Source organism: Manis pentadactyla, chromosome 1, assembly GCF_030020395.1.
Source record: "Manis pentadactyla isolate mManPen7 chromosome 1, mManPen7.hap1, whole genome shotgun sequence".
NCBI lineage: Eukaryota > Metazoa > Chordata > Mammalia > Pholidota > Manidae > Manis > Manis pentadactyla.
Window position 1 is genome coordinate 235888628 of NC_080019.1, and position 25382 is coordinate 235914009.

At 46.3% G+C, this 25382-nt stretch overlaps 1 protein-coding gene across 2 annotated transcripts; it reads right to left on the reverse strand.

Annotated features, from left to right (window-relative positions):
• Window positions 1-582: 582 nt before the first annotated feature.
• IHO1 (interactor of HORMAD1 1) lies at window positions 583-23939 on the reverse strand. Of its 2 annotated transcripts, none has more exons than XM_057487703.1 (8): window positions 23854-23939; window positions 18913-18982; window positions 16819-16993; window positions 15501-15664; window positions 7483-7531; window positions 7205-7292; window positions 2583-2686; window positions 583-2258 (listed from the first exon to the last, which is right to left on the reverse strand). In XM_057487703.1, the coding sequence occupies exons 2-8, from the start codon at window positions 18966-18968 to the stop codon at window positions 1227-1229; spliced, it is 1668 nt and encodes a 555-aa protein (XP_057343686.1). In that variant the 5' UTR covers window positions 18969-18982; window positions 23854-23939; the 3' UTR covers window positions 583-1226. The 2 variants fall into 2 exon arrangements, with proteins under 2 accessions (XP_057343686.1, XP_057343689.1); XM_057487706.1 differs by lacking the exon at window positions 23854-23939 and adding an exon at window positions 23203-23277.
• Window positions 23940-25382: the final 1443 nt, after the last annotated feature.

Genomic DNA, 25382 nt, shown 5'->3' on the forward strand with positions numbered 1-25382 from the left:
CCTCCTGCCAACTGCCCAGCAGACACCTGCCGTCAGTTTGGAAAGGTCTGGGAAGACTGCCCACTGTGTGGCAGAGCTCCGTCCTGCCAAGCCTTCCTCGCACAGGCCAGTGAAGCCGGCAGGCAAGGCTGTGGAGCTGGCAGAGGGCAGAGCCCACGGCCGCAGCCCCTCGGCCTGGCCAGCTGCTGGAAGTGAGCAGCTTCATCCGGTGCCTGGTACCCTGCCAGAGGGGTCACGGGCAAACTAACTCTTCAGACATTTGTGGGGTACACACCCCTGAATAAAGAATATAAAAGTCAAGTCAAGAACCACTGCTATCTGTAAGCGTCCACTGGAGGTCCAGTGTCATCTACAGCACTGGCTTGAAAATGGGCAAATTCTGGACGTTGGCCATCCATCCATGAGGATTTCTACTCTCATAAGAGAAAAAGGTTCGAGTAGGATGTTGCCCTTCATAATCATCTTGTGAGAAGCCTCAGGAGCTTAAAGATGGTATGTGCCTCATCTGAGTTCCTTACATAAGCTGATGGCAGGTCAATACAACGAACTTAATGAAAAAAACAACAACATATGCTTTACCTCTTTATCTTTAGTAAAACGTTTATTTGGTTTTTATTACAAAAGAAATACATATATATTGCAAAAATTCAAAAACTTCAGGAAGGTACAAATGGAAACCCAAAGTCCCTCTAGGCCCGCTGCCCCCCGGAATAACACAGGTCCTCCAAGTGCCGTTGCTGGCTGTAAGCACGGTCGAGGGACAGGACAGCAGAGAAGGCGCCCCGAGAAAGGTGGGATGTCAAGGCTTGTGGATGGCGGGGCTCTGGGCCTCTGTCGTGGGCGGCTCGCCCACTCTGCTCCCCGGTTCACGAGGAGACTGACCAGTGTGTCCTGTAATGTGGCCACTGACCAAAAGATTCAAGTGCTTTGGCAACAAGACTGGATTAAAAAAAAACTCCTGCAGCTGCCCAGAAAGGCACTATGTGTAGAGAATATTTTAAAGACCAAAAACGTGTTTGGGAGTCATGCCGCCCCAGTGATGCCACATGAGCCCTCGGGGAGGCAGCCCTCCCTTCCTCCACCCCCCACTGACTGCCCTGCCCTGACCGCCCGCAGCAGGGCCTCTGGCCTCAAGGAGGCCTCCGGGCTTCTGCTGTCTGCCTGCCCAGTGTTCTGCGGTTCTTCCCACCAAAACCAGTAAGCAGCAGCTGAGGACCCAGGGCCAGTCAGAAGCCATCATCGCTACTGTCGAAGCCCAGGTCGTAGAGCCTCCTTTTCCCCAGCTCCTTGCACAGAGGGGTCTCTGCAAGCCCAAGGGTGAGGCTGCCCCGCCAACTCGTCTGCCAGTGCCCCTGGGGGCCATCAGAACGCAGGCCGTCTCGGGGGGCGTGCCCACCCAGCTTCAGGCAGTCCCCTGGCTCTGCCGTCACTGCCTTCCGGGCTGTGACTGTGACCCCCCGAGCAGGGCAGACTGGCGGCTGGGCAAGGGGTTTGGGCCTCTCCGGGGTGGGCTCTCGCTTCCTGCCTCTGGGGGCCCTCCTGGGCTGCAGCTTCCTGCCCTTCCTCCCCCTTCCTACACTTCTGCCTTTCTGTCTGGGCACCAACCTGTGTTTGCAAGAGTCACACAAAGACATGCCTTTGGCTTGACATTTTTGGCAGGTGTTCTCAGTGCTGGTTGCAAAGTTGTTCAAGTCCAGGGGTGTGAGTCTGGAAGGGCCTTGGGAAACCAGGTCTCTGTCACCAGGAGCCTTGTGTCCTGGGACGCTGGCACCCTGGTGCTCAGGGCTTGTTTTACGACCAGCCCTGTCCTTGTGGCTCGTCTGCACGGCCTTGTCCTTCAGGCACGGGGCTCCTTGGTGGGCTCCACATGCTGGCAGCACCGGGTCATCTTGGAGAGCATCACTCTGGGCTCCTTCCTCCCCAATGCCGAGGGCCCTGGGCTGCAGGGAGCCCACACCGAGGTCCCACGTGGCAGGTGGGGCCCGGGCCTGCCACATCACGGGTCCTGCAGGGGCACAGCTGTCCTTCCTGGTGCATCCGAGGCTCCGGGCCGGAGGTGGTGAGGTCTGGGATGCACTGTCTTTCACAGACCTGGGAACCCGGCGTTCTGAGATCCATCTCTTCATCTCTGCTAGGACGCTGGGCACATTCACCTGGCCCAGCTGCTCACACAGCTGCTGGAAGACCTGGCTCTGCTGGACAACTAGAACTTCAAGGTGCTTCAGGTCAGACCTCATTTCTGTAAACTCTGCTTGTGTCTAGGGAAAGGCAGTGAGGAAGAAGAGAGTTGTGCAACTCAGAACACACAATAAATGGCACACACCAAGGGCATGCCGGCAGACCAGCGCTGGTTCCTTGCAGGACATTACAGGCAGTACGGCTGCATTTTGCAGCAGGGCCCCTCTGGGCCACGTCATGCTGGAGAGCCTCGGGGAGGAAACTGGCCTCTACCCTGGCCCATTCCCTCAAGACCTATACTGGCCTCTTCTGGACTGAAAAATGGCAACTTTAAGGATGTGTGTGCAGGTCTTAGTGACAAAACCAAAAACATGCCCGAGGAAAGGGCTGGGGTCCCCACTTACAGTGTCGAAGCTCCTCTGCATCTCCAGGATGGCCTGCTCCGTGCTGCCTCCGTCCCGCACTGCTTTCAGCACCAGGGTGCTCTGGGCCTGCACCGTCTCCTGCACTAAATACAGAGTGATGACAACTCACCTCGGGAAGACTGTGGTGTGCCCCCACCCACCCAGCTGCAGTGCCAGGCAGGGAGGAGCTGGAACGCGCTGTGGCTCTGGGCCTGCCCTGCTCGTGACCAGGACACTGTCTCCCCAGGTCAGCCCTGCTGAGGGAGGTCAGAGGGTGGTTCCTCCACTGGTCCGCCCTCCCACCCTCCCCGAGAACATCCTGGCCCAGTGGCTGTGGAGCCCGACGCCTGCTGCTCAGATGACAGCGTCCTCCCTGGCCCGGCATAGAGTGAGCTTTCTGGAATGCAGAGATGACAGGCCCCCTCGGAACCCTTCACTGAAACTTCCAGTGGCCCCCACCCCGGCCACTGGGTGAGGTCCAGATCTTTGGCTAACAAGACCCAGGCTCGTGTCCCCGTGTCACCCTCCTACTCTGCACCCCTAAGCGCTGCTGCCTGTTTCACCTGCAGCCTCCATCCCCGTCATCTCTGCTGTCCCCTCACTCCCATTCCCCTCCTGCTCTCGTTTCCTGTCTGGCTTGGGTGCCCTCTCTCTGCTGGTGGCACCGTGAGTGCTTCCCACACAGAACTGATAGGTTCTCTTTTGCCTGGGGAGAGCGCGCACACACACACACACACACACACACACACACACACTGAATAATGCGTTGTATTGCGTTGGTTATTGCCATCCTTCTGCTAAACTACAGGTTATGTGAACACACTCTCGCTTTTCCTCAACTAGTACCTAGTGTGTCTCCCCTGCATGGGAGGCACTGGGCCGGGTGCTCTGGACAGAATGGCGGTCGAGAGAGAGAAAACCTCTTGAAGTTGTGATTTAATAGGAAAAAGAGACAGGTAGTAATTACCCAAAGAACTAAGGAGAGGTCCTCGAGATTGAGACCAATCCCGGGGGCAAGTCAGGAAGTGGCAGTGGCTGAACTGCTGCTGACCCTGCACCAGCCCGAGAAGAGACTCCAGGAGGAGCCACGGGGTCAGCACGGCTGGAGCGTGCGGGGCGAGGGCGGCCTGAGTGGAGGCCACACCAAGATTTGTGGCCCTGATTCCAGGAGCATTTCCTTTTTCTTTAAAGGGGGGCACTTCCCGCAATAAGGAGGATAGGCTGGCAGGGGGGAGACTGGATGCAAGGCCGCGCAACAGTCAGCAGCGATCCGAGTCCAAACGGGGATTGGAAGTCAACGGGAGAAAGATGGATTTCTGTCACGGCATTGGGGCGGACTGGCCGGCTGTCCCGAAGATGGTGAGCGCGGGCGCCCCTACCGTGCCCCCACAGCGGCGAGCCCCACGGCACAGCATAGTGGGGAGACCATCACGAGTCCTTCTGGACAGACAGTGGTAATGGGCACTTGAGAACCCTCTTCTGGCTTCTGTGCTTTGGAGAATGAAGCCTGGGCTTCTGGAGGGGAAGCAGGGGCGGCTACTGCAGGTCACACGCATCTTAAATGCTGAGCGAGAACAAGTTGCCAGTAATCAGCAGTAACACACCGGCTGACGACCGCCTGAAGGATGTTGCTCCGTAAGATAGTGAAAAAACAGTTGGCAAGGAGAGGGCTTAACCCTTCACGATGAAAGAAAACCCAGAGTGACATCTCGTGCAGGAAACACATCCAGACATGCTGACAACCTGCCTCAGCCTGGCAGCGCTTCCCCTGCTCCCTTGACAGCCTGGCATTCAGAGGACACATGGCACGTCCCGCCCAGGATCCTTACCCATGCTGGGATTGCCAAACACGCGGCGTGTCACATGGGACACACACACTCCACGCACCCTACCCCAGCTGCTGGAGGAAGCACCCCTCCAAACACAAGTGTAAAGTGAGGCCCAGGAAACGGGTTCAAGACTGAAGATGAACTGAAAGAATCCTCAGAAGGATGAAGAGAAATCCTGAGACTAGGACCTAAAGAGACGGAGCTCCAGGCAGGACATCACTAATGAGAAACTGAAACAAAGAATTCCTGATGTGTTTGAATGTATTAATCGGAGACTGACAGACAGTTTTATCTGGAAATGTATTACTAACGCTGTACAAGAAGCATGGGAACAGTTTTGAATAAATGTGTCTACGTGAATCCTGCAGTCTTGAAGAGGAAAAAAATGAAAAACATGCACATAAACAAATGAAAATGTTAATAAGTGCTGTGATAGGGATTGTAGAAATAAGGGTGAGGGGCACCTACTTAGGCCATCAGAGAGGGAGACATTTAAGGCGAGACCAGAAGGGTGGAGAGGAGCTGGCCCTGCCCGGCCTAGGGAAGGCTACCCAGGTCGAGGCGGCAGATGCGTAAAGCTACGAGGCCGGGGCAGCTGTGAGGACGAGGAACCAATGAGCCAGGGTGGTCCTGCAAAAGCAGTAAAAACGGTAAATTTTATGTCATGAATTTTGCCACAAAACCAAGAATGTTTTAGGAAGCAAATTATCTCCTGTTGCTCAATACAAGTCAAATTCCATGAATCAACCAATTAGAAAAAGGCTGTTTATCTCGGTATTTCAAGTACTGGATTCTTGTTCTTAAACTCAGCATTTTCCAGATGTCCCTGTTGGTACTGGCAGTGGAAAGCAAACGTAAGCACTCTGCCACAGATGAATTCCTGAATAGCAAAGTCTCTTAGCAACAGTGAGGCACAAAAGCAGAAAACAAGGAAGGCGAGCAGAGTGTTAGGGGCCCCGCAGTCAGAAAGCCCCCGCCTGTGCCCCACGCCTCTCCCCGTCCCCAGGAGGCATGTGCAGGGGCTCCTTCACAGGGGCTTTTGTACTGAGCTGATTACTTTCAAAATCTATCCTGTTTTTTTCTTATCAAAAGTTCATTTATGAAAATAACAAAACCGTAACAGTATAAGCAGGCATGCAAAAGATCAGTATCTCCCCATGGTTCCACTTCCCAGACTTAACATTCTGAGCAGTGTCTGGAGCTTCGCATGAATGCGTGTGCTCGTCCACTCTAGCTTACAGACTGTGTGTGTGTTCCCCAGAAGGGGCCTCATTTCATCTCTGCTTGGGCTATAAGCATCAGATACTTTAGCTTTGTTGTAAAAATACCACTTAAGATTCATTTCCATATTCTGGACAATATCTCTTTTTTTCTGGGGAAGACAATTTTCTAATTTCTACTTAAGTGATTTGACGAGGGCTCCACGGAGATGAGGTCAGATTCTGACGCCTCCCCCCATGGCCGGTGATCTGCAGCCCCTGTGGAGCTGCGGGGCCCCTTGGGCTGCTTGAGAGCCCCGGGGAGGCCTGGGGCCTCCAGTCTGGTTGCCTGCTTCTTCCCTCAGTGACCGACTTCCTGGTCCTCATCACTGCCTACCGAGAAAGGGGAGTGATTCTGGACAGGCCACTGGTGCCCGTTTTCAAGAAGGACCTGGCTCTCTGGCGTCTGCTGCCATTTGCCCCGTCGGTGTGGCTCCCTCTCTGAGTCTGCCCCTCTGAGAGCCATGGAACCGTCGGGGGTGAGGGATCGGGGTCTGTACGGCAGCTGCCAGCCAGACTCGGCTCCAGTCCTCTGCCTGGACAGAGTCCGGGGCCTCAGGCACTGCCACACCCCGGTCTGGCCTCAGACGCCACACCTTTGGTATTTTTTGTGCTTCACCTGTTTTACGTGTAGAGAGGAAAGGGGCGCTTCCCTCCGGCACTTACTATAGTCACTCCACTGCGTCCCAGCTAGACACACCCGGAGTTGCTCCCCGGTGTGCCTCCTTCCTGTGAGGGCAACAGTCCTGGGCCTCCAGAACCAGTTCCAGGAAGATGCACAGTTGCCCTGTGTGGGGGATACCAGGCTTGGAAGCCAGCAGACAGCTAGTGCTTCTGTGCAGACAGATGGGGATTAATTTTTAAGCCACACAAAGGTATTAATTTTTGTAAAGCATGAGCAGTCCATCCCATGGCATTTGAATAAGTTGATTTCAATTTGTTAAAAGTAAAAAAAAAAAAAAACACAGACAACTGCAAACAAGTGCAGGCACAGCTTGACCTTGCTGTTTAGCTAAAAGCTGTTGCTTCTAGAGTGCTGTCTGCCTGACGAGAGAATTCTGTAGGCGCCAGGACCATGGTTCCACCTTAATGTACATCACTGATTGGCAGAGCAGGGGACTTTACAAACCACAAACTAACTGAAATTGAGAAAGATGTCATGATTCACTACAAAACAGCTCTCAGAGAAACCCAGGCAGCAAGAACAGTGGGTGACTGGACTGGAGTTCCTGACAAGTCCCAGGAAGCAATGTCTTGTGAACCCCAACCTGCAGCTCCTCTGGGACTCGGGGATGCTGCTGGTTCACTTCAGGCAGAGGGCGAGGAAGGTGGCTCAGCGATCTGCCCTAAGGCGGGTGGGGTCCCTGGGCGGAGGACCGGGCCTGCACCAGAGGCAGCCCCTGCCCAGTTTTGAGGGCTCCATGCCTCTTGAGGGCTAGCCTCACTGAAGCTCTGTGCGGCGGCTCACAGCTGGTAGGACCTGGCAGGGGTCAGGAAGGGCCCCCTGTGATACCCTCAAACAAGAGACACTTACATGTCTTGGCTACAGTCGCCAAAGAATCCAAAATAGATTGGCTTCTTGAACTGAGATGTTCCTCCAACTTTTCCACAGATGTCTGCAACTAAGAAATGGAAGATTAAGAAAGAATTAACGGACTATTGCCCTATTTTACTAATTCAGAGAATTGTTACTTAGTGATAAAGGGTAGTGAAAATATTGCTATTCTATTCTACGTGAACCAAAGTCAATATAATTGTTAAGCTTCTTAAAATATAAGATGTTCTAACACCTTGAAATATAACTGTACTTACCTTGTGAATGCTTTCTCTGACATAGGAAGTGAAATTGCGTATAGTCTCACTAGAACAGGAGAGAAAAAAGAAAATCTTTGTGAAATACTGAAACAGTATGTGTCAAAACTGACTCTATGAACATGGCAGCCTCCGCGGAGCATAGCACAGAAATGGTGCTGGTCGGAGTTGGAGGCTCAGTCCTGAGAAACCCCAGGCCCAGCTGGAGAAAAGGAGCACAGACTTGTCTGACCATTTCCAAGCAAACCACTTTTTTCTTTGTTAAATTCACTCTCTATGTCTCTTAAATGAGGTTACATTTTAGCAACTCAAGTGGTTACTACAGAGGAACAGACCAGCATTCATTTCTCTGGCAACAGTGATTTCATAAGATGGTGACTTCTTTCTCGTAGAACCAACAGTTTTCTTTCCTGAGCCCAGCTTAATCTGATGACTATTATTTTGACTGTAAGAATAGAGACAATTCTGGGAACAGTATTAATTTCTAATGAAAAAGAAACATCACAATTATTTCTCAAGTAATCCACTTTTTAGAAGATTCAGACATGAATTATCATAAAATTTTTTGCACATCTTGTTTCTTCAATCCGCACAATACAAATGTGAAGACCCATTTCTGAAGCCTAGGAGGGCAGCTCTTCTACCAATCTTTTGGACACTGCACCAGACCAGCTTTAAAAGGACAATTTAATAGAACCATTTGAAAATCTACAAACTATATGCTTTTTATGAAGAGACTGGGACATTACCTGAAAACAATAGAAATATTAAAATGAAAAAAATTAAAATACTAAGAACAGAATGCTATTTAAGTATAAAAGCAGAGAGAAAGGGTACCTAGAGATTAAAAACAGAAATTAACAAGTAGAACAGTTAGAAAATACAGTTAAGGAAATGATAGAAAATAGAACAAAAGACAAAGAGATGAAAATACATGAATAGTTAAAAATAAATAAGGATCAGTGCACAGTATCCAACAGACCTGAAATTGGAGATGCAGAAAGAAGAGTGAAAGTAGACAAAGATTTTCAAAGATACAGTAAAAGAAAACTTCCAGAACTGAAAGATACAAGTTTATAGGCTAAAACGAACTGCCCAGTGCCCAGGGAGTGTGACATGTCACATCAAAGCACATTACTGTAAAATTCCAAAACTTTATGGATAATGAGAAGATCCTAAGAACTTCCAGAGAAACGCAAGTGACACACACAGGATCAAGAATCAGAAGGCAGCAGACCTCTTAAAAGCAACATAGAAAACAATAAGGCAATGGAACAATGCCTTAAAAATTCTGAGGGAAAGCAATTTCCAATCTAGCAATTTCTATATCCAGCAAAGTTTGCAACCAAGTGTGAGGGGAAATAATTTCAGATACACCAGGTCTCGAAAAATTGTTCAGGTGCCATGCACCTATTGTCAGAAAGTTTCTGGAATATATGCTTCATCAAACCCAAGGAGCCAGCCAAGAAAGAAGACGTCCTGGGATCCAAGTAACACAGGGTCCAGCACAGGAGGGAGGACAGAGGGATGCCCAGGAAGCGATGAAGGGAGGGTTCAGGGTGTCAGCTGTGCTGCAGACCAAGACAGGGAACCGAGTTCAGGCTGGAATTACGAAGAACCCCTCTGAGAGGAAAATCACTGAAAGAATTTCTGACATGTTTGAATACATAACAAGGAGCTTTTTCAGTTCTGCTGCAGAATTTGGGGATGAACTGTTTCCTACATAGAAAACTAAGCAAAAAAGGAAAGAAGGCAATTTTTAACATAAGGGAAATATAATCATAGTATATATAAGTTTTCTAGGCTGTCTATAGTGTTATGAAGTGGTAAGGGTGTAAAGACTGAAAACGGATTTAACTAAAAATGTTCATATTGCAATACTGGGATAATAATGGAAGATGACACGTTTATGGTATTTGGGGTAGGGAGAAGTAGAAAAGTAAATTCTTACTCCAGGGTAGAAAGTCATTCTCTGAGCTGAAATAACAGTATGAGCCATTTAACATATACCATGAGATACGTGGAGGTAAGAACTAGTGTAGCTAAAAGGGTTGCAAGTTGGATGCAAAAAGGAAAAGTGAATTAGAAGTGGGGAAAGATAGGCTTGTTGGTTTTCACTATAATCCTAATTGTATTTTTTTAAAACTCCACATGTTCAATAACTTGATATACAAATTAAATACACAAAAATTTAAAAGACTATTTTAAGATGTCTAAAGTCTAACAAGGCTGCCAATGTTGCATGAAAGTCTCTACTATCTATTTGTGGTATAAGAAAAGTGTCCTTTTTCATACTTTTGCATACTGAACCAGTTTTTCCAACACTTTGTTTAAAAGATTATCCCTTCCCCATTTTGTATTCTTTGTCACTCTCTCAGGCTGTATTAAATATTTAAAATACAACCCCCTGAAAGATTCATACCCTAAAGTACAATGCAACCATTATAATGAAAAAGAAATAGATGAAATAGAAAATATAATCATTAAACATAATGAAACTTTAAAAGCAGACTGTAAAGTAGTTTGTAGGAAACTGTTGCATTTTTATTTTTAAAAATACAGAAAAATGGAGTTCTGTAACGCATTGTCAATGGTACTTCACAGAGTGAGGCTGACTCAGAGTCCGACTCAGAATCCGACAGACCCAAGATCTCTGCCCAAAACGCCCACTCCGTGAGATGCGCTCGCCTGGATGGAGTCTTTCCTGACGCCCACAGGCGGAGCTGGGTGCTTGTCCTCAGGGCTCCCACAGCATTTGGATTCACTCTCTACTACAGCATTCACAACTCTGTACTGAGAGTAAAAGTCTAGAGTGTTGGGGGATGTTCTGCATCTGACCCTTTTTTCGGTTTGAGGAGTTCCTCAGATTAGGAACCTTGCAGGGAAGCAGAGCCTCTTCCCTCTTCTGGGCTGGGCGTGCTGGGGTTTACTTTCTTAGCCTCTCCTGAAGCCTGGGCTATTGCTCACACATTCCTTGCCAGTCCAGGAGCCAGGAGAAAAAAGCACGAGCTCTCCCTGTAGTGTCTGTAGCTATAGTAGGACGACGGGGCTCTGGTAAAACTCCAGGGCTCCACTGGCTATAACGTAGGGAAGGGTCTAGTGTACCCTGGGCATTCAGGAGTGGGCAGCAGAATGTGCACTGGACTAATTTTGAGGCGGTAGCTCTTGGCCATTGTATGACTGTGGCAGAAACTCAAAGTGGCCTAATTATCTTCCTTGGAAATCAGAATTCTGTTTATTTTTCCTCCCCAGATGCACGGCTGCACAGACAGACGGATGACACTCCCAGACTCCCTTGCAGCTGCAGCCATGTGAGTAAATCTTGGCTAGTGTCAGATATATAAGCAGGAATGTTGCATGCAACCTCCAACATGCATCCCAAAGAGAGCGGAAGATCCCTCCTTTCCTTCACGCTGCAAACACTGTGAGCACAGGGGCCACACTTGAGAGACAGGAACCGACAGTGCTGGGAGGGGCCCGATCCCTGAGGACTCAGGAGCCATCATTCCAGCCCTGGCTCACACACTTCAGGATGATTTTTGCATTAAAGAAAAATAAACATCTTTTTTAAGCTTCTGTTATTATAAGTGTGTGTGTGTATATATATACATATATACATATATATATATATATAGTGTGTGTGTGTCTGTGTATATGTTATATGCAGTTGAACATAATCCTAATAAAAAGAACCACCCAATATCTTTCAAAAATTCTTAATGTGTGTGTGCATGCACATTTCTACGAGTTTTAATAAAAATTTAGGATTCATGAAAACATCACCATAATCAGGACACAGGACAGTATCCAAAAAAATCCTTCATGATGTCCCTTCGTGTTGAAGTCCAGGCCAAACCGTGACCCCTGATAATCCCTGATCTGTCCCCCATCCCTATAGCTTTGCTGTTTTCAGAATGTCATATAAATGGAATCAAATAGTATATGTAACTTTTGGACTTATTTCTTCCACTTATCATTAGTTGCCTTTGAGATTCATCTGTATTGTGCATCAATTGTTCATTACATTTTACTGCTGAGCAGTGCTCTACTGTATGGACAGTTTATCCATTCGTACATTCAGTGAAGGACATTTGGGTTGAGTCCAGTTTTTGGTGATTATGAACAAAGCCACTATAAACATTATTGTACAGGCTTATGCATAAACATAAAGTTCATTTCTCTAGGATAAGTTCCCAAGAGTAGAATTGAAGAGATGTAAATTATGCTTAATTTAATAAGAAACTGTCATACTTTTCCAGAGTAGCTGTATCATTTTGCATTTCCACGAGCAAGAGTTCCAGTTGCTCTAGATCCTTGCTCAACCCTTGGTGTTGTCAGTGTTTGTTTTAATTTTAGCTGTGCTAATAGGTGTATAGTATCTCATGTTTCCAAAATGGCTAATGATGTTGAGCAACTTTACATGTACTTAATTACCGTTCATACATTTTCATTGATGAAGTGTCTGTTAAAGTCTATTCCCATTTTTTACTGAGTTGATTGTTTCTTATTGTTGAGTTTTAAGAGTTCTTTATGTATTTTGGATAAAAGTCGTTTGTTGAAAATGTGGTTTACAAATATTTTTTGCCAGTCTATAGATTGTCTTTCCATTGTCTTAACAGTGTCTGTTGCAGACAAAAATTTTAAATTTTGGTTGAAAACAGGCAAACAAAACCCCAGGAAACCTAAAGCCAGAACTTTTATACCTCAAATGCAGGTTTCATTTTCCTATTCACCTGCTACCTTTTACTCGTCAGAGTCCTCAGAAGCTACACGCACTCTGCCCAGAGCTTTTAGTTGCATTCAGTGGGACAGATAGGATAAAGTATGTTTATTCTGTTTTACCCAGAACCAAACCCTATTCCAATATCCTTTTAATAAATTCCCTTTCCATTTACATGAATTTATTTTTGTTGCTTATAGTCAGTAAGTCTGACCCAGTTGTATAATTCATCCATCACGTCAGATGCCCTAACAAGACAAAAACTTCAAAGGCAGGTACCGTTACATTATTCTTTTTTCCCTTAGGACCATCAGTTTGTAGTACTGTGCCTAGCACAGTGTTTACTGAGTGAATGAATGGACAAATTTCACCATGGCGATCAACAATCACGGAAAGAACATGGTGGTTATTATAATCTCATTTGTGACCCTTAGGTTATTCATTAGTTATGAGACTTATCTGTTTTCTCAAATATTACAGATAAAAAATAATAATCTGGGTAATGGCTATCCATTGTTTGTTATGCCCAGCATTCTCCTCAAATAGGGAACTGCTTCCTCCTGTGATTCTGTGGAGGACTTCATCCATATCCCCCTCTGCTCACCCTGTGACCAAAGCAAACCTCTCAGGAGCCTTCTCTAAGTTTTCTCAAATTGGAACTATGGGAGGAGAATTTCTTCCTCTGTGTTTGCTGGAAGTTAGTCTCTAGGACGAGAGAATGAAGACCAGATGGAGAGAGAATCCCCGAAAAAGAGACACGGCTCTGATTTAATTTCATTCCCTGTCCTTCCAGATTGGTTTACACTGACAGCTAATGTATCCTGCATTTTGTCAAAGCTAGTTTGAGGTAGGTTTCTATTTGCTACCAAAAGACTAATAACAAGTACAATCTGAAAGATTAAGGCTTCTTTTGAGATTTCTTAACCTCGAGTGCCCTCTTTGTAAGTTTGGGAAAACAGGTACTTTCAAAACACAAGAAGTAAATTCATGTCTTCCTGGTTTGTAGCATCTCTCATCTTTGGACTCTGTACCATGTCTTTTCACTTTCCTGCTTCCAGATGTATATGTGATATGCTTTCTCTCTCACTTTGAAATTCCTCAGTCCTTCTCAACACATTCTAACACACACATACTGACAGAAAACAAGGAATTTAGAATCTTGGGTTTTGTTTTTGCCAAAATGTATTAAATTATGATTTTCTGCCTATCATGTAAGGCCCTATCTTAAGGCTTGAAATTTTTTAACGGAGAGAGATTCTTCAGAGTCCTCATTATTCGTTCTCTTTATATAACTACTATATATATTTTTCCACCTTGTAAATAATTAACAGAAACTCACTTCACTATAGAAAAGAAAGAGAAAGAGAAAGAAAACATCAAGAGAAATATGTTTAAAAAAAATTTTGACTCTAGAAATCGTTTATTTATTTGTTTATTTGTTTGTTTTGGTATCATTAATGTAAAATCACATGAGCAACACTGTGGTTCCTAGATTCCCCCCATTATCAAGTCCCCCCAATAAACCCAATTACAGTCACTGTCCATCAGCATAGTAAGATGCTATAGAGTCACTATGTGTTATACTGCCTTCCCCGTGCCCCCAACCCCACGTTATGTGTGCTAATCGTAAAGCCCCTTCTCCCTCCCTCCCCCACCACCCTCCCCAGTCTCTTTCCGTTTGGTATCTATTAGTCCATTCTTGGGTTCCGTGATTCTGCTGCTGTTTTGTTCCTTCAGTTTTTTCTTTGTTCTTATACTCCACAGATGAGTGGAATCATTTGGTACTTGTCTTTCTCCGCCTGGCTTATTTCACTGAGCATAATGCCCTCTAGCTCCATCCATGTTGTTGCAAATGGTAGGATTTGTTTTCTTCTTATCGCTGAGTAGTATTCCATTGTGTGTATGTACCACATCTTCTTTATCCATTCATCTACTGATAGACACTTAGGTTGCTTCCATTTCTTGGCTATTGTAAATAGTGCTGCAATAAACATAGGGGTGCATCTGTCTTTCTGAAACTGGGATTCCTGCATTCTTAGGGTAAATTCCTAGGAGTGGAATTCCTGGGTCAAATGGTATTTCTATTTTGAGCATTTTGAGGAACTTCCATACTGCTTTCCACAATGGTTGAACTAGTTTACATTCCCACCAGCAGTGTAGGAGGGTTCCCCTTTCTCCATAACCTCACCAACATTTGTTGTTGTTTGTCTTTTGGATGGTAGCCATCCTTACTGGTGTGAGGTGGTATCTCATTGTGGTTTTAATTTGCATTTCTCTGATGATTAGCAATGTGGAGCATCTTTTCATGTGCTTGTTGGCCATCCGAATTTCTTCTTTGGAGAACTGTCTGTTCATATCCTCTGCCCATTTTTTAATTGGGTTGTTTGCTTTTTGGGTGTTGAGGTGTGTGAGTTCTTTATATATTTTGGATGTTAACTCTAGAAATCTTGATCAAACAAATTATAATCCAAAAGCCCAGAGAACAAAAACTTGAAAGTGATCTGAATGAAGGAGTGAGAAGCCTGTTTATCTGCCTGGCCATAGCCAAGGGGTCTCTGAGAAACCACCCAGGGCCCAGAGCCTGGATTTCTAGGGTAAAGAGGTGCCAACAGAATCAAGCACTTCAAATAGAGCAGTCAGTCTGCTCTTCTCACATTCAGTACGAAGGACAGCCTGGGAATTCTGACTCTCGCAACACGAAGTACCAGTGGTGCTGCTCAGCGGCGCGTCCTCCTTACCACAGAGATGCTAAAGCTCATCTCTGCTTGGGTGTTAGGGTTTCGGGGACACCTAAAGACGCTGCCCTGATAATAGCTTACTACCACGAAATGGACAAGGTAATTTCCTCAGTGACTTCAGCTTATTTATTTACAAATTAATATAGCAGCCCTAATTTATCTCACATATTTGCTATAAAAATCTATAAAACTAACATAAGGATACATGTAAAATTTAGGGCATATCTTTAAAAATACCAACACTTCAAAGTGAGAAAATCAGAATTCATGTGCTATATATGCTTGAGGCTAAAACAAGTAATATTACCCAATTTCCTAATTCTGATGATCTGAAAAGAAAACGGTAGAATTTTAGGCATAACATAACATTACTTGAATATTGCATTTCTCTGAGAAGTCCTCAGGCTTACTTTCCTGAGGGCCCAAAACTGTGACAGCCACACTCAGATCTGCGTCAGGCTGCGTGGCAAGATAGCCAGTACAGAGCCATCACTGCCGCCGCTCCCTTCCACATCCCTCAGAAAAGAGGCTCTGTCTCCTGCGGAAGAAGGCCTGTGTACCTGTCACACTGCTCCTCTGCCCTTTTCTTTTCCTCCTCAAACTGTTCCCAGAGGCCTTTTGGTTTTCCAGCCGACAAAGGAAGAGGAAATAAGGCTCCATCTTTTCTGTATCCTCCAAACAGCTGCGGTTTTGTCTGGTACTTTGTGAAAATACTAGGTTCATTCTGTTAAATGAAAAAAATCATTATAGCACTTCACCCATGGAACAGCTACAGCATTCGTTGTTTTCTACACACCACGTGCAAACGTAATTCTCAAAACCAATGGCATGTGTTATGTCCTTTTTATTTCATATACACCAGAAAATTACATTAAAATAAAGCAACTCTTATTAATATAGTTTCTGCCTTACCAGACCAGAGATACCTAAATTTTCAGCTAAAGTGGCTTGAAATCAATTGCATAGGTAACAACAGACAATTATTCACGCTGTCTCCAAGGTGAAGTCAACCCTTTCGCACTGGTAGGTTTAACTCAGATGCTGCGGCTCAGCTGCTGGGCACCAAGACTTTGTGAGTCGGAGACAGCTGGGCAGCGGGCGCGCTGGCCCGGGGCAGGCCACTCCCTGCAGTCTGAGGCAGACGAGCTCGGGGCTCGTGGGGTGCCTTACCCCTTCACATCACTGGGTACCAAACTCTGCACTAAATACATATCTCAGGGCATACATATCCTACTGATGTAAAGCAGTGACTTAACCTTATTCATTAAGTCTCTATTTGATGTGTATAGAATTTAATCTAGTTCTAGACCAAAATAAGTATATAAAAATGTTTCTGACTCACAAACCAAGGCAGGCTGGTCTCAAAAAAAGCAAGGACCCAAGAGACTGTTCCTCATTCTGGCCCTTATTCATTAACTTAGGCCTCAGAATCCTCATCTCCTTTTTCTAGGAGATAATGTAGCATAGCAGACTAAAAGCCACAAAGCACCTGAAGTTTACTGGAAAAAGATGTCCATCTAAAATAAAATTAATGTTACTTTATTCCTATTTTTCTAAAGTCCTTTTGCTTATGAAATTTTCACAAACCACAGCAAGGCTAGTTTTAGGAAATTTCATGCCATATTTGCTCTCATACTGGAGTGGTCAAGGTACTGGTACTATTCTGTATCACTTACTTTACTAATAGAAAAACTGCAAATAAAAATTTTTTTTCCATTTCAGACTACCAAGTCACCAGTGAAGCACAAATCTGTTTAGGAGCATAACCCTTAGAGATGGACAACTCTAAAATACAATGCAGCAGAGTAAGTCTTCTTTATAACTTACTTCCATCGTTATGTGAAGTGTGTGCCAAGAAATTCTGGAAATTGGACTTACATCCAGAGGGTTCTGCTGTGACTGTTCGGGGTGTCTCGCGTGGACACCAAAGTCCAAGGGAGCTGACAGGGTCTCTGAATTTTCTGGACAGAACTGGGATCCAAAGAGGAACTGCGAATCACTGAGGCTGGAGCAATCAGTCTGACTGTTAGTCCAGTGAGATGACTTAGTGGTCCTGGAATTAAGCAAGAAAAGAAACGTATATTAAGTGAACAAATATCCTGAAAAAATGAGACTAATAGCTTGCTCTGACCTCCCTGATCCCTGCACACAGTCAGTACTACCTATAAAGAAACAAGGAACTTTGCATGCCAGATATTTTTATTACAACAACCTGGGAATGATCCGTTTGGTAATTTGAATATTAAAGACAATGCTATCATTCCTGCACACAGCACTGCGGGCTGTAACAGCATTCTGGAGATGAAAGTTCATAAAATCTTTGGGGGATGAGGGAACATTATTTTTTAAAAAGTTGAATCTGTTCATCACTAAGGGAACAGATAAAAAATAAAATACGATATATACATGTAATTGATGCAGTAGTCAGAACCCATAAGCTACATTTACATGTAACTACATGGCTAAGTCTCAGAAATGTCATCTTGAGTGCAGGAAAAAAAGTAAACATAGGATGAGCTCTATCATGCATCATCTGGGCAAACTTTTAAACCTACATCATGCACACCAAACAAGTACGTACCTGAGTGTACCGAGGTGAGCTGGAGGACACACATGAACCCTCCTGAGTGTGTGCCTCCAGGGGAGGAGGGCAGCAGGGGCCATGGGGCAACAGCACGGGACAGGCCTTGTCATGGACAAAACGTGCCCTCCCAGCAGCCACATGCTGACGCCCTGACCCCTCATATGATGGACGGTATTTGGAAATGAGGCATTTGGGTGATCAGGGTGAGGTGCGGTCATGAGGGTGGGGCCCCCACCATGGGATGTGCCCTTGCCCTCTCGGCACTGTCCCCCACTTGAGGACCCAGTGAGAAGGGTCTGCACACCAGGAAGGGAGTGCTTACCAGACCCTGACCACACTGGCATATGATTCTCGGCTTTCCCATCTCCAGAACTGAGAAAATATATTTGTTGTTTAAGCCACCTAGTTTATGGAACCCTGTTATGGCAGCCCACATGGCTAATCACAGCCTCATCCAGACTAAAGGGTATGATGACTCGGATTTGTGCATAGGAGGATCCATTAAAAATTGTTCTGACACAAGGTGGTGTTCCCTTTCACACTTTCATGTCTTGCCCTTGCTTGCTTTAAATACTTGCAGCCGTAGACTTCCAACTTGCCTCACGGATGTCTATGCCAGTCTCAACCTCACACGTGGGGGGACAGGAGTCCTGGTAATGACGCACTTGCACCAGCCACAGAGAACTGAGCTACAGGGACAGCACCTAACCGGGCAGACAAGTAAAACACTGTCTTCCAGTTTTTACAATGACAATGTGTTTTACTTGATGCTGTTGTATAGCCAAAAAAAAACTTACTTTTCACTAAAACACACACATACAAATCATTTCTTTTCCACATGTTAAATTTCAAGTAAACCAAAGGAACAGTCATACAGTAATACAAGACAAAAAGAAACTCTAAATAATAGTTCAGCACAGGGAAGAGCAGTAAGTTTGACTCATGGAACCTTTTTCCAAGATTAGCTAAAGTAATGGACTGCACACGTATATTATATGGGTTGCATAATGGTTGCTCAAAATAGCTAAGTAGCTTTCCGTGACTACTCTTATAGCTCAAAGAGAACAATTAGCTGGGCTGGGAAAGAAAGAGCTCTGTGAGCCTATAGAAGTCATGTAGAATTTACATCCCAAGGCTGATCTGGACCTAAACAAAGATTTTTCTCTCCTATCAACTATAAGCACACTTCTTTCCGAAGATTGAAAAGAACAATACTCTAGGTTTTTGCTGCATTAAGGAGGCAGCAAGGACAGGCACAGGGAACAGACATGGAGGAAGCTGTGTGGGGTGACTGTGACTACACACTAATAGGAAGGGGCCCCTTCCTGTGATCTTGGTACAACTGCAAGGTTGTCTCAAGTATCTGCATATATAACCAGAAAACTCACCCAGAGCCTGAGGGAATACTGAGCATCTCTTTGATACTCCAGACATTAAAATTCATTTCTTACGATTTCCCTATTAAAAAGAAGAGAGGAACGTTGAAGAGTTAATACAATTTTTTCCCAAACATCACTGGTGACTGTTATATGTAAGTGATGACATTCCAGCAAGCATATTCCCATACCATTGGTGAAAACTTCCATTACCTATGTACCAGAAACAAGTATTTTCTGCTGTTAATTTGCATACAAAATCCACCCCTTCTGCCCCAGAAAGAGCCCAGCTGCCTGTGAAACAATGAGTTTGCCTTCCATCTACTGCTCTTTTGTCCTTTTCTCTTGCCCCTACTACTAATCTGCTTTTAAGAAAAACCAATAAACCCCATCTTTCTTTGCCTGATACAAAGGACTTAATCTGTAACTTCTCTGAAGACGACCAGTTCTTCCCAAACCCTAAGATACAGGGATGCCAAGAGAGCTGCGGACCTGGGCAGTGAGGGAAGTCGATGAAGAGTGAGCGCTCTGGGCCACAGGCCTCCCCCACACCTCTGGGGTGCAGTTGCCTGCCCTGCTCACTGTCAGCTCAGCACACTACACACTACAGCTCATTACAATGATCACATAGCCTGGATGAAAACAAGGCAGATTTCTGTCTCTCTGATCTCACAGAACATTCATAGTTACCAGATTATGTATTACCATTGAGGGCATCAGAAAGTGATTCCCACACATATGGTGGACATATCTGATCAAACATTAAACACCGTCCCAACAGAGATCTAGACAGAATGAAACAAGTTAAAAACAGACTTTTCAAATAGTTTAACCTTGTTTAGAGAAATCTGTTACATTGAAGTTTTCTAATTTTCTAGAAAATTAGATGCATGTGGGTGTTCATAAACAACTGCTTTGCAAGAAAGTTAAGTAGCCCCATGGGTCGAGGGGGTGAAGGTACCACCTGGCACAGCCCACTCCTTGCGGGCACAGTGTCAGATACGAGGCTAACACTTTTGTGAGGCAGGCTATTATCCCCACTTAGAAGTTTGTGGACTCAGATGAGCTAAGTAATTAGATCAAGTTCTCCAATAATTGGAGGCAAGCAGGTTCCACGCTAGGTGCACCCAGTACCAAAATCCATGCTCTTTCAGGCACATCACGCTCTTGTTTCTCAACACTGGCCTGTTTACGTGCTTTCTGGAACCAAGCAGCTGTGTGTTTCTCCCTTAACAAGCAGCCAGAGAACGACCTGAAAGGGCATATGGCTTTAGCAGAACCAGATCAAGGTTCCCATCCTGTCTCATAAATGTATAGACTGTGTGACCTTCAGCCAATTAGTTAACTTCTTCCATCTCAGTTTCCTCATCAGTTAAATGAAGGTAACACCTACCTTTAAGGGTCGGGATAGGGATTCAAGATCAAGAATACCCAGTGTCTGGCTATGGGACAATAGCTCTTACTAGGTAGGTGCTTCTTAATCACTTTCTCGGAAACTGGCTTCACCATTTTCAAACAAATATCTGGGCCTTCCATATTCACCTATTCTCAGCTCAAAGGACTCTCATCCATCACACACCAAGACTCTTACTCACTTTAGCTGAGAATAAGGTTGCTGCAGGGTTGGGACTAAATACCTCAGTTAATTATTTTGACTCAACCCTATTGAACACAGGCACAATTTCTAGATTCTGGGGATATAGCAATGAATACAACAGCAAAAACTACAACCCCAGGTTTGAAAAATTTTGAAAATTATTAACTCGATGTAATTTCCTCTTTAAAAATATTTCACAGCTCTGCCCACTGAAAACGCCAGGAAATAATGACCAACCCTAGCACCCCGCTTTCGGCCTTCAGATGCCATTCCTCACTAAAAGGACCAGGTCTGGGTCAGGAAATACACAAGATGAGCCTGAGATAATCTTGTTGACCAGAGAACAAGGAACTTACCACAGACTACCAGGGCCAAAGGCTTCTGGGGGGCTACCTTGCAGGGGATTCCTGTTAGATTTGTATTTTCAAAGACTCTCATTAGTCACTTTGGAGGATAGGCACCCAACTCACTGTTCTGGAAATCAGCAGGGAAAGAATCAATCATACATCTTACCTTTCTAGAACAAACCATACCTCAGGATACCCAACATATAAAAGTGAGACAGTTTTCTTTATAGAAGTACTCCAGCTAATAAACATAACAAATGGTAGAATTAGATTTCACCATATGGAAGCCTAATAATGAAAAGAATGTATCTAGAGGCAAATAGTGACTCTCTGGCATCTTACTACACTAGACAGTGACTGCAATGGGGTATGGGGGAGGACTCGATAATATGGGTGAATGTAGTACCCACATTGTTTTCCATGTGAAACCTTCATAAGAGTATGTATCAATAATACTTTAATAAAAAAAAAGAATGTGTCTAGGCAATGGCCATCAGCATCTATAACCATGTGGTAAAAGGCTGACAGTGGACTTTGTAATGGATAGATCAGGCTGGTAACAAAACCTCTCCACTGATCTTTTCATAGACACACCAAACAGTGTGTTACTCCTGACGAGGTGCAATAAGGAGGTGCCCCACATTACCACGGAAGTATACTTGCCAAAAATATCGGCAAGCTTAATCTAATTAAGCTTCTAGATCTGACAACCAGGTCATAGAAAATACAGGGGTTGAGCGGCACCAAAGGATGCTATCAGCAAAATCCAGAGAGTGGGAAATTCCAGGTTAAATGACCTTATTCTTTTAAAGCATAAAAGGCAAGAAAAAACCAGGGTAGAAGACTATTGATTAAGAGAGACTTATAAGACTCATCATTCATATACAATGTGTTTGGATCATGAATTGTAAGAAAACAAGATGTGAACATTGTCTAAATACTTAATATTAAGAACTTATTTTAAGTGTGATAATATTGTGGTTATAAAAAGAGTCCTTATCATTTATACATAAGTTTTTTTTTAAAAGCAAAGTGAGTACCTTGTATTAGCTGTCACCTTTCAAAGTTGACCTCCAGCCCAGACCCCTTTCCTAAACTTCAGACTCTTACTTCAGCTGCTACCCTGACACCTGTACTTAACTAAGAGACACCTCAAACTTAAGTCCAAAACCGGGATCGTTTTCTACCCATTCTCCACCTAGTCTTCCCACTCCACTCATCGCAACTCCATCCCTCCAGCTGCTCAGGCCAAAGTCTGAGAGTCCTCCTTGACTGCTTATTCTCACGTCCAATCTATTAGCAAATACTGTGGTAATTCCTTCAAAACATATACAGAATCTGATCATTTCTCATACCTTCCACCGTAGGATTGCCAGATAAAATATAGGACGCCCAATTAAATTAGAATTTCCCAAATATTGCACGGGACACACTTGTACTAAAAAAAAAAAGTTTGCCTGAAATTCAAATTTAAGTGGGCATTTTGTATTTTTAATTGCTACATCTGACAACCCTACTCCACTGCCACCAGCTTGGTTTACTGTGATGGCCTCCAAACTGGTCCAAACTGGTCTTTTCATCTCACCCTTATCCTACTTCACAGTCTCTTGCGAGGCAGGCCGAGCGTGTGACGCCTCCCCACCGCTGTCCGCCCGAGAACAGCAGCCAGAGTTCCAGGGATTGTCTCTGGCATCCTCTGCAGCCGCTCCTACCCTCGCCTCTCTTCCATCTACAGGCCACTCCGTGCCGCCCATGGAGCACCTCGCTGCTGCTGTCCCTCCACATACTGCGGCCTCCACTTGGTTTACTCCTGCAGGTGTCAGCCCCCCACCTCCTTCAGGGGTTCTCTCAAGTTATTCATTCAAAATTGTAGCACCTCAATGCCCACCCTCTCCCTACTCCACAGCACATCATTCTCAGACACTGTATCTTATTGCCTGTGTCTAAGCCTGTGCATCTACACCTACTAAAATGTAGTTTTAAGCTCTTTGAGGATCGTAATTTTTGTGTTTTGTTCACTGTTCTATCGTCAGAATCTAGAAACTGTGCCTAGCGTATAATAGGTGCTCAGCACTATTTACTGTTAGATGAGTTAAAAAACAACTTGGGAACCAAATTAGGATGATGGAGCAAAACTTTTCAGGTATCCTTAAAGTTAAAAATATACAATTTGTTCCCAATTATTTCAAGTGCTGAGATCAGCTCACTTCTTGCATATTTTAAGAAAGGAGGTGAAGTAAATACAGGATTCCTGACTCTTGGGTTTACTTCTTTGACCCTCCGAGTTTCGTCCTCCATGTGCACTAGCAGATCCCCCCCCTCCTAGAGTTTAGATTCAGAATCCGGAGGGTTTCATACCCGTCACCACCACCCCCTCCGGACAAATCCCGGCATCTTCCATCTGTTCGCGCCCGGGCGGGAGTGTCGTCCCTCAGCGGACGGCGTGGGCTTCATTGTAAGGGACGTGACTCGTCCTGGGGAGGTTTGGGGGGGCTGAGGAAACGCCGGGGCTACACCGAAGCTCCCAAGGGCAGGGCTCCCCCGCCTCTCCTCCCCCAAGGGCGTCGGAGGGGCCTCGGCGCGAGGGCACCTCGGTCGCGGATGCGACCCTTCCCTCGGGAGGCGCCTCAGGCCCCCGGCCTCGCCTCAGGCCCCGGGCTCCCGCACGGGGCGGCACGGGCCTTCCGGCCGCGGGCGCGTTTCCGCAGGAACCATTCACGAGGGCCCGCGGTGCCCGCCACGCGGCCGCCGGCCCGCTCTCTCTTCCTTGAGTCTCTGAGGCCGCGACGCCCGCAAGGCTGCGGAAAGGGCGCCCGCAGGGTGGGCGCGCGTCGTCTCCTCGCAGGGCCGGAGCGGCCGTCGTCAGGGAGAGAAGCGGCGGCTGGTGACTCCACGGCAGGGCTCCACGGCGCGGCGCGCGTACGGTGCGGCCCCGAGGCCCTGCGCGGGCCTCCCGCCCTCCCCGCCGGCACCCGAGGCCGCGCCCACCCCTGAGGGCCGCGTGCCCACCTGCGGCCGCCCGCCGCTCCGGCTTCCAGGCGGCTTGGTCCTGCGGCGGTCGCCTAGGTGTGCGCGGCCCGCCCCCGGGCGCTCTCTGGCCAATGGTGTGACGCCCCGCTCCGACACGTGACTTCCGGTCCTAACGGTCGGCACGGAGGCCTGACGGCCTTCCTCGGGCCTGGGCCGCGGGCGCCGCACGGCTCCACCGCACCCCGCTTCGCACCCCTGGCCAGTGCAGACGCCCTGGGAGCCAGCTGCGCACACCCTGCTCCCCGAGAGGGCAACGGGTCCAGAGGAGGCTGCTGCTCACTGGAGAGGGGTGGGCGCGCAGAACGGGGGACCTGGAGCGGAGGGAGGGAGGCGGAAGCAGGCCGGGGCGACCCGCCTGCCGGGCGCAGGGGCAGCCTGCCTGAGGGCGGGGCGTGGGGGGCAGGAGGTCTCCAACGCCTCTGATCCTAGATGGGTTTTAAAGCCGTGAAACGCCGTGAGGTCACCAATGAAGGAGAAAACGTTGTTTTGAGCCTAAGACACGCCATTTAGAGGCCTAGATGAGGAAAAAGCAAAGCAGCCAGAGCAGACATGATGAGGGACGGGGAGGGACGCCCGGAGAGCGGGGGCTGCGGAGTCCACCTGGACCATCCCTCAGGGAGGACATCAGCCGTGTCAGCTACGGCCGATGCGCCGACGAGAGAGAGGAGAGGAGTCACGGATGACCGTGACAGGAGCACTCGGGGTGTACTGGGCACAGAGATCTAGGTGGTGTGGGCATTCGAAGGACATACCTGATAAAGCGCTGGTATCCAAGATGTATAAAGAACTAAAACTCAAGAATAAGAAAACAACCCAATTTAAAAAATGGGCCAAAGATTTGGACAGACACTGCCCCAAAGAAAATACACAGCTGGCCAATCAACATATGAAAAGATGCTGAACATGTATGTCATTAGGGAAATGCAAATTAAAATGAAACATCCCACTACACACTTATCAGAATTGCCAAAACCCAGAACACTGACAACATAAAATGTTGGTGATGATGTGGAGCGACAGGAGCTCTCTTTCACGGCTGGTGGGAATGCAAATGGTACAGTCATTTTGGAAGATGCTTTGGCAGTTTCTTACGAAATAAACATATCCTTGCAATACAATCCAGTAATTGTGTTTCTTTAGGATTTACCCAAACGAGGTAAAAACTTAGGTCCACCCAAAAACCAGATATTTACAGCAGCTTCATTTATAACTGCCAAAACTTGGAAGCAACCAAGATGTCATCTTCAGTAGGTGAACAGATAAACGGTGGTACATCCACACAGTGGAATATTATTTAGCACTAGAAAGAAATGAGTATAAAGCTTGGAAATGATATGGAGGAACTTAAAAATGCATTTTACTAACTGAAGGGAGCCAATCTCAAAAGGCTACAGACTGTAATATTCCAACCATATGACAATCTGGAAAAGGCGACGCAGTGGAGATAGTAAAAAGATCAGTGGCTGCCAGGGGCTAGAGGGGTGGGAAGGATGACTGGGCAGAGCAAA

Bases quoted from the DNA above. Each gene is read 5' to 3' on its own strand.
- IHO1 (XM_057487703.1), bottom strand. From the start codon at position 18,968: ATGAATTTTAATGTCTGGAGTATCAAAGAGATGCTCAGTATTCCCTCA. The intron at 2,687-7,204 runs GTAAGTGTCTCT...CTCTGTATTTAG, and splicing joins GGCGACTGTAGCCAAGACAT to TGCAGGAGACGGTGCAGGCC. The intron at 2,259-2,582 runs GTAAGTGGGGAC...GCCTTTCCCTAG, and splicing joins TGCAGAGGAGCTTCGACACT to ACACAAGCAGAGTTTACAGA.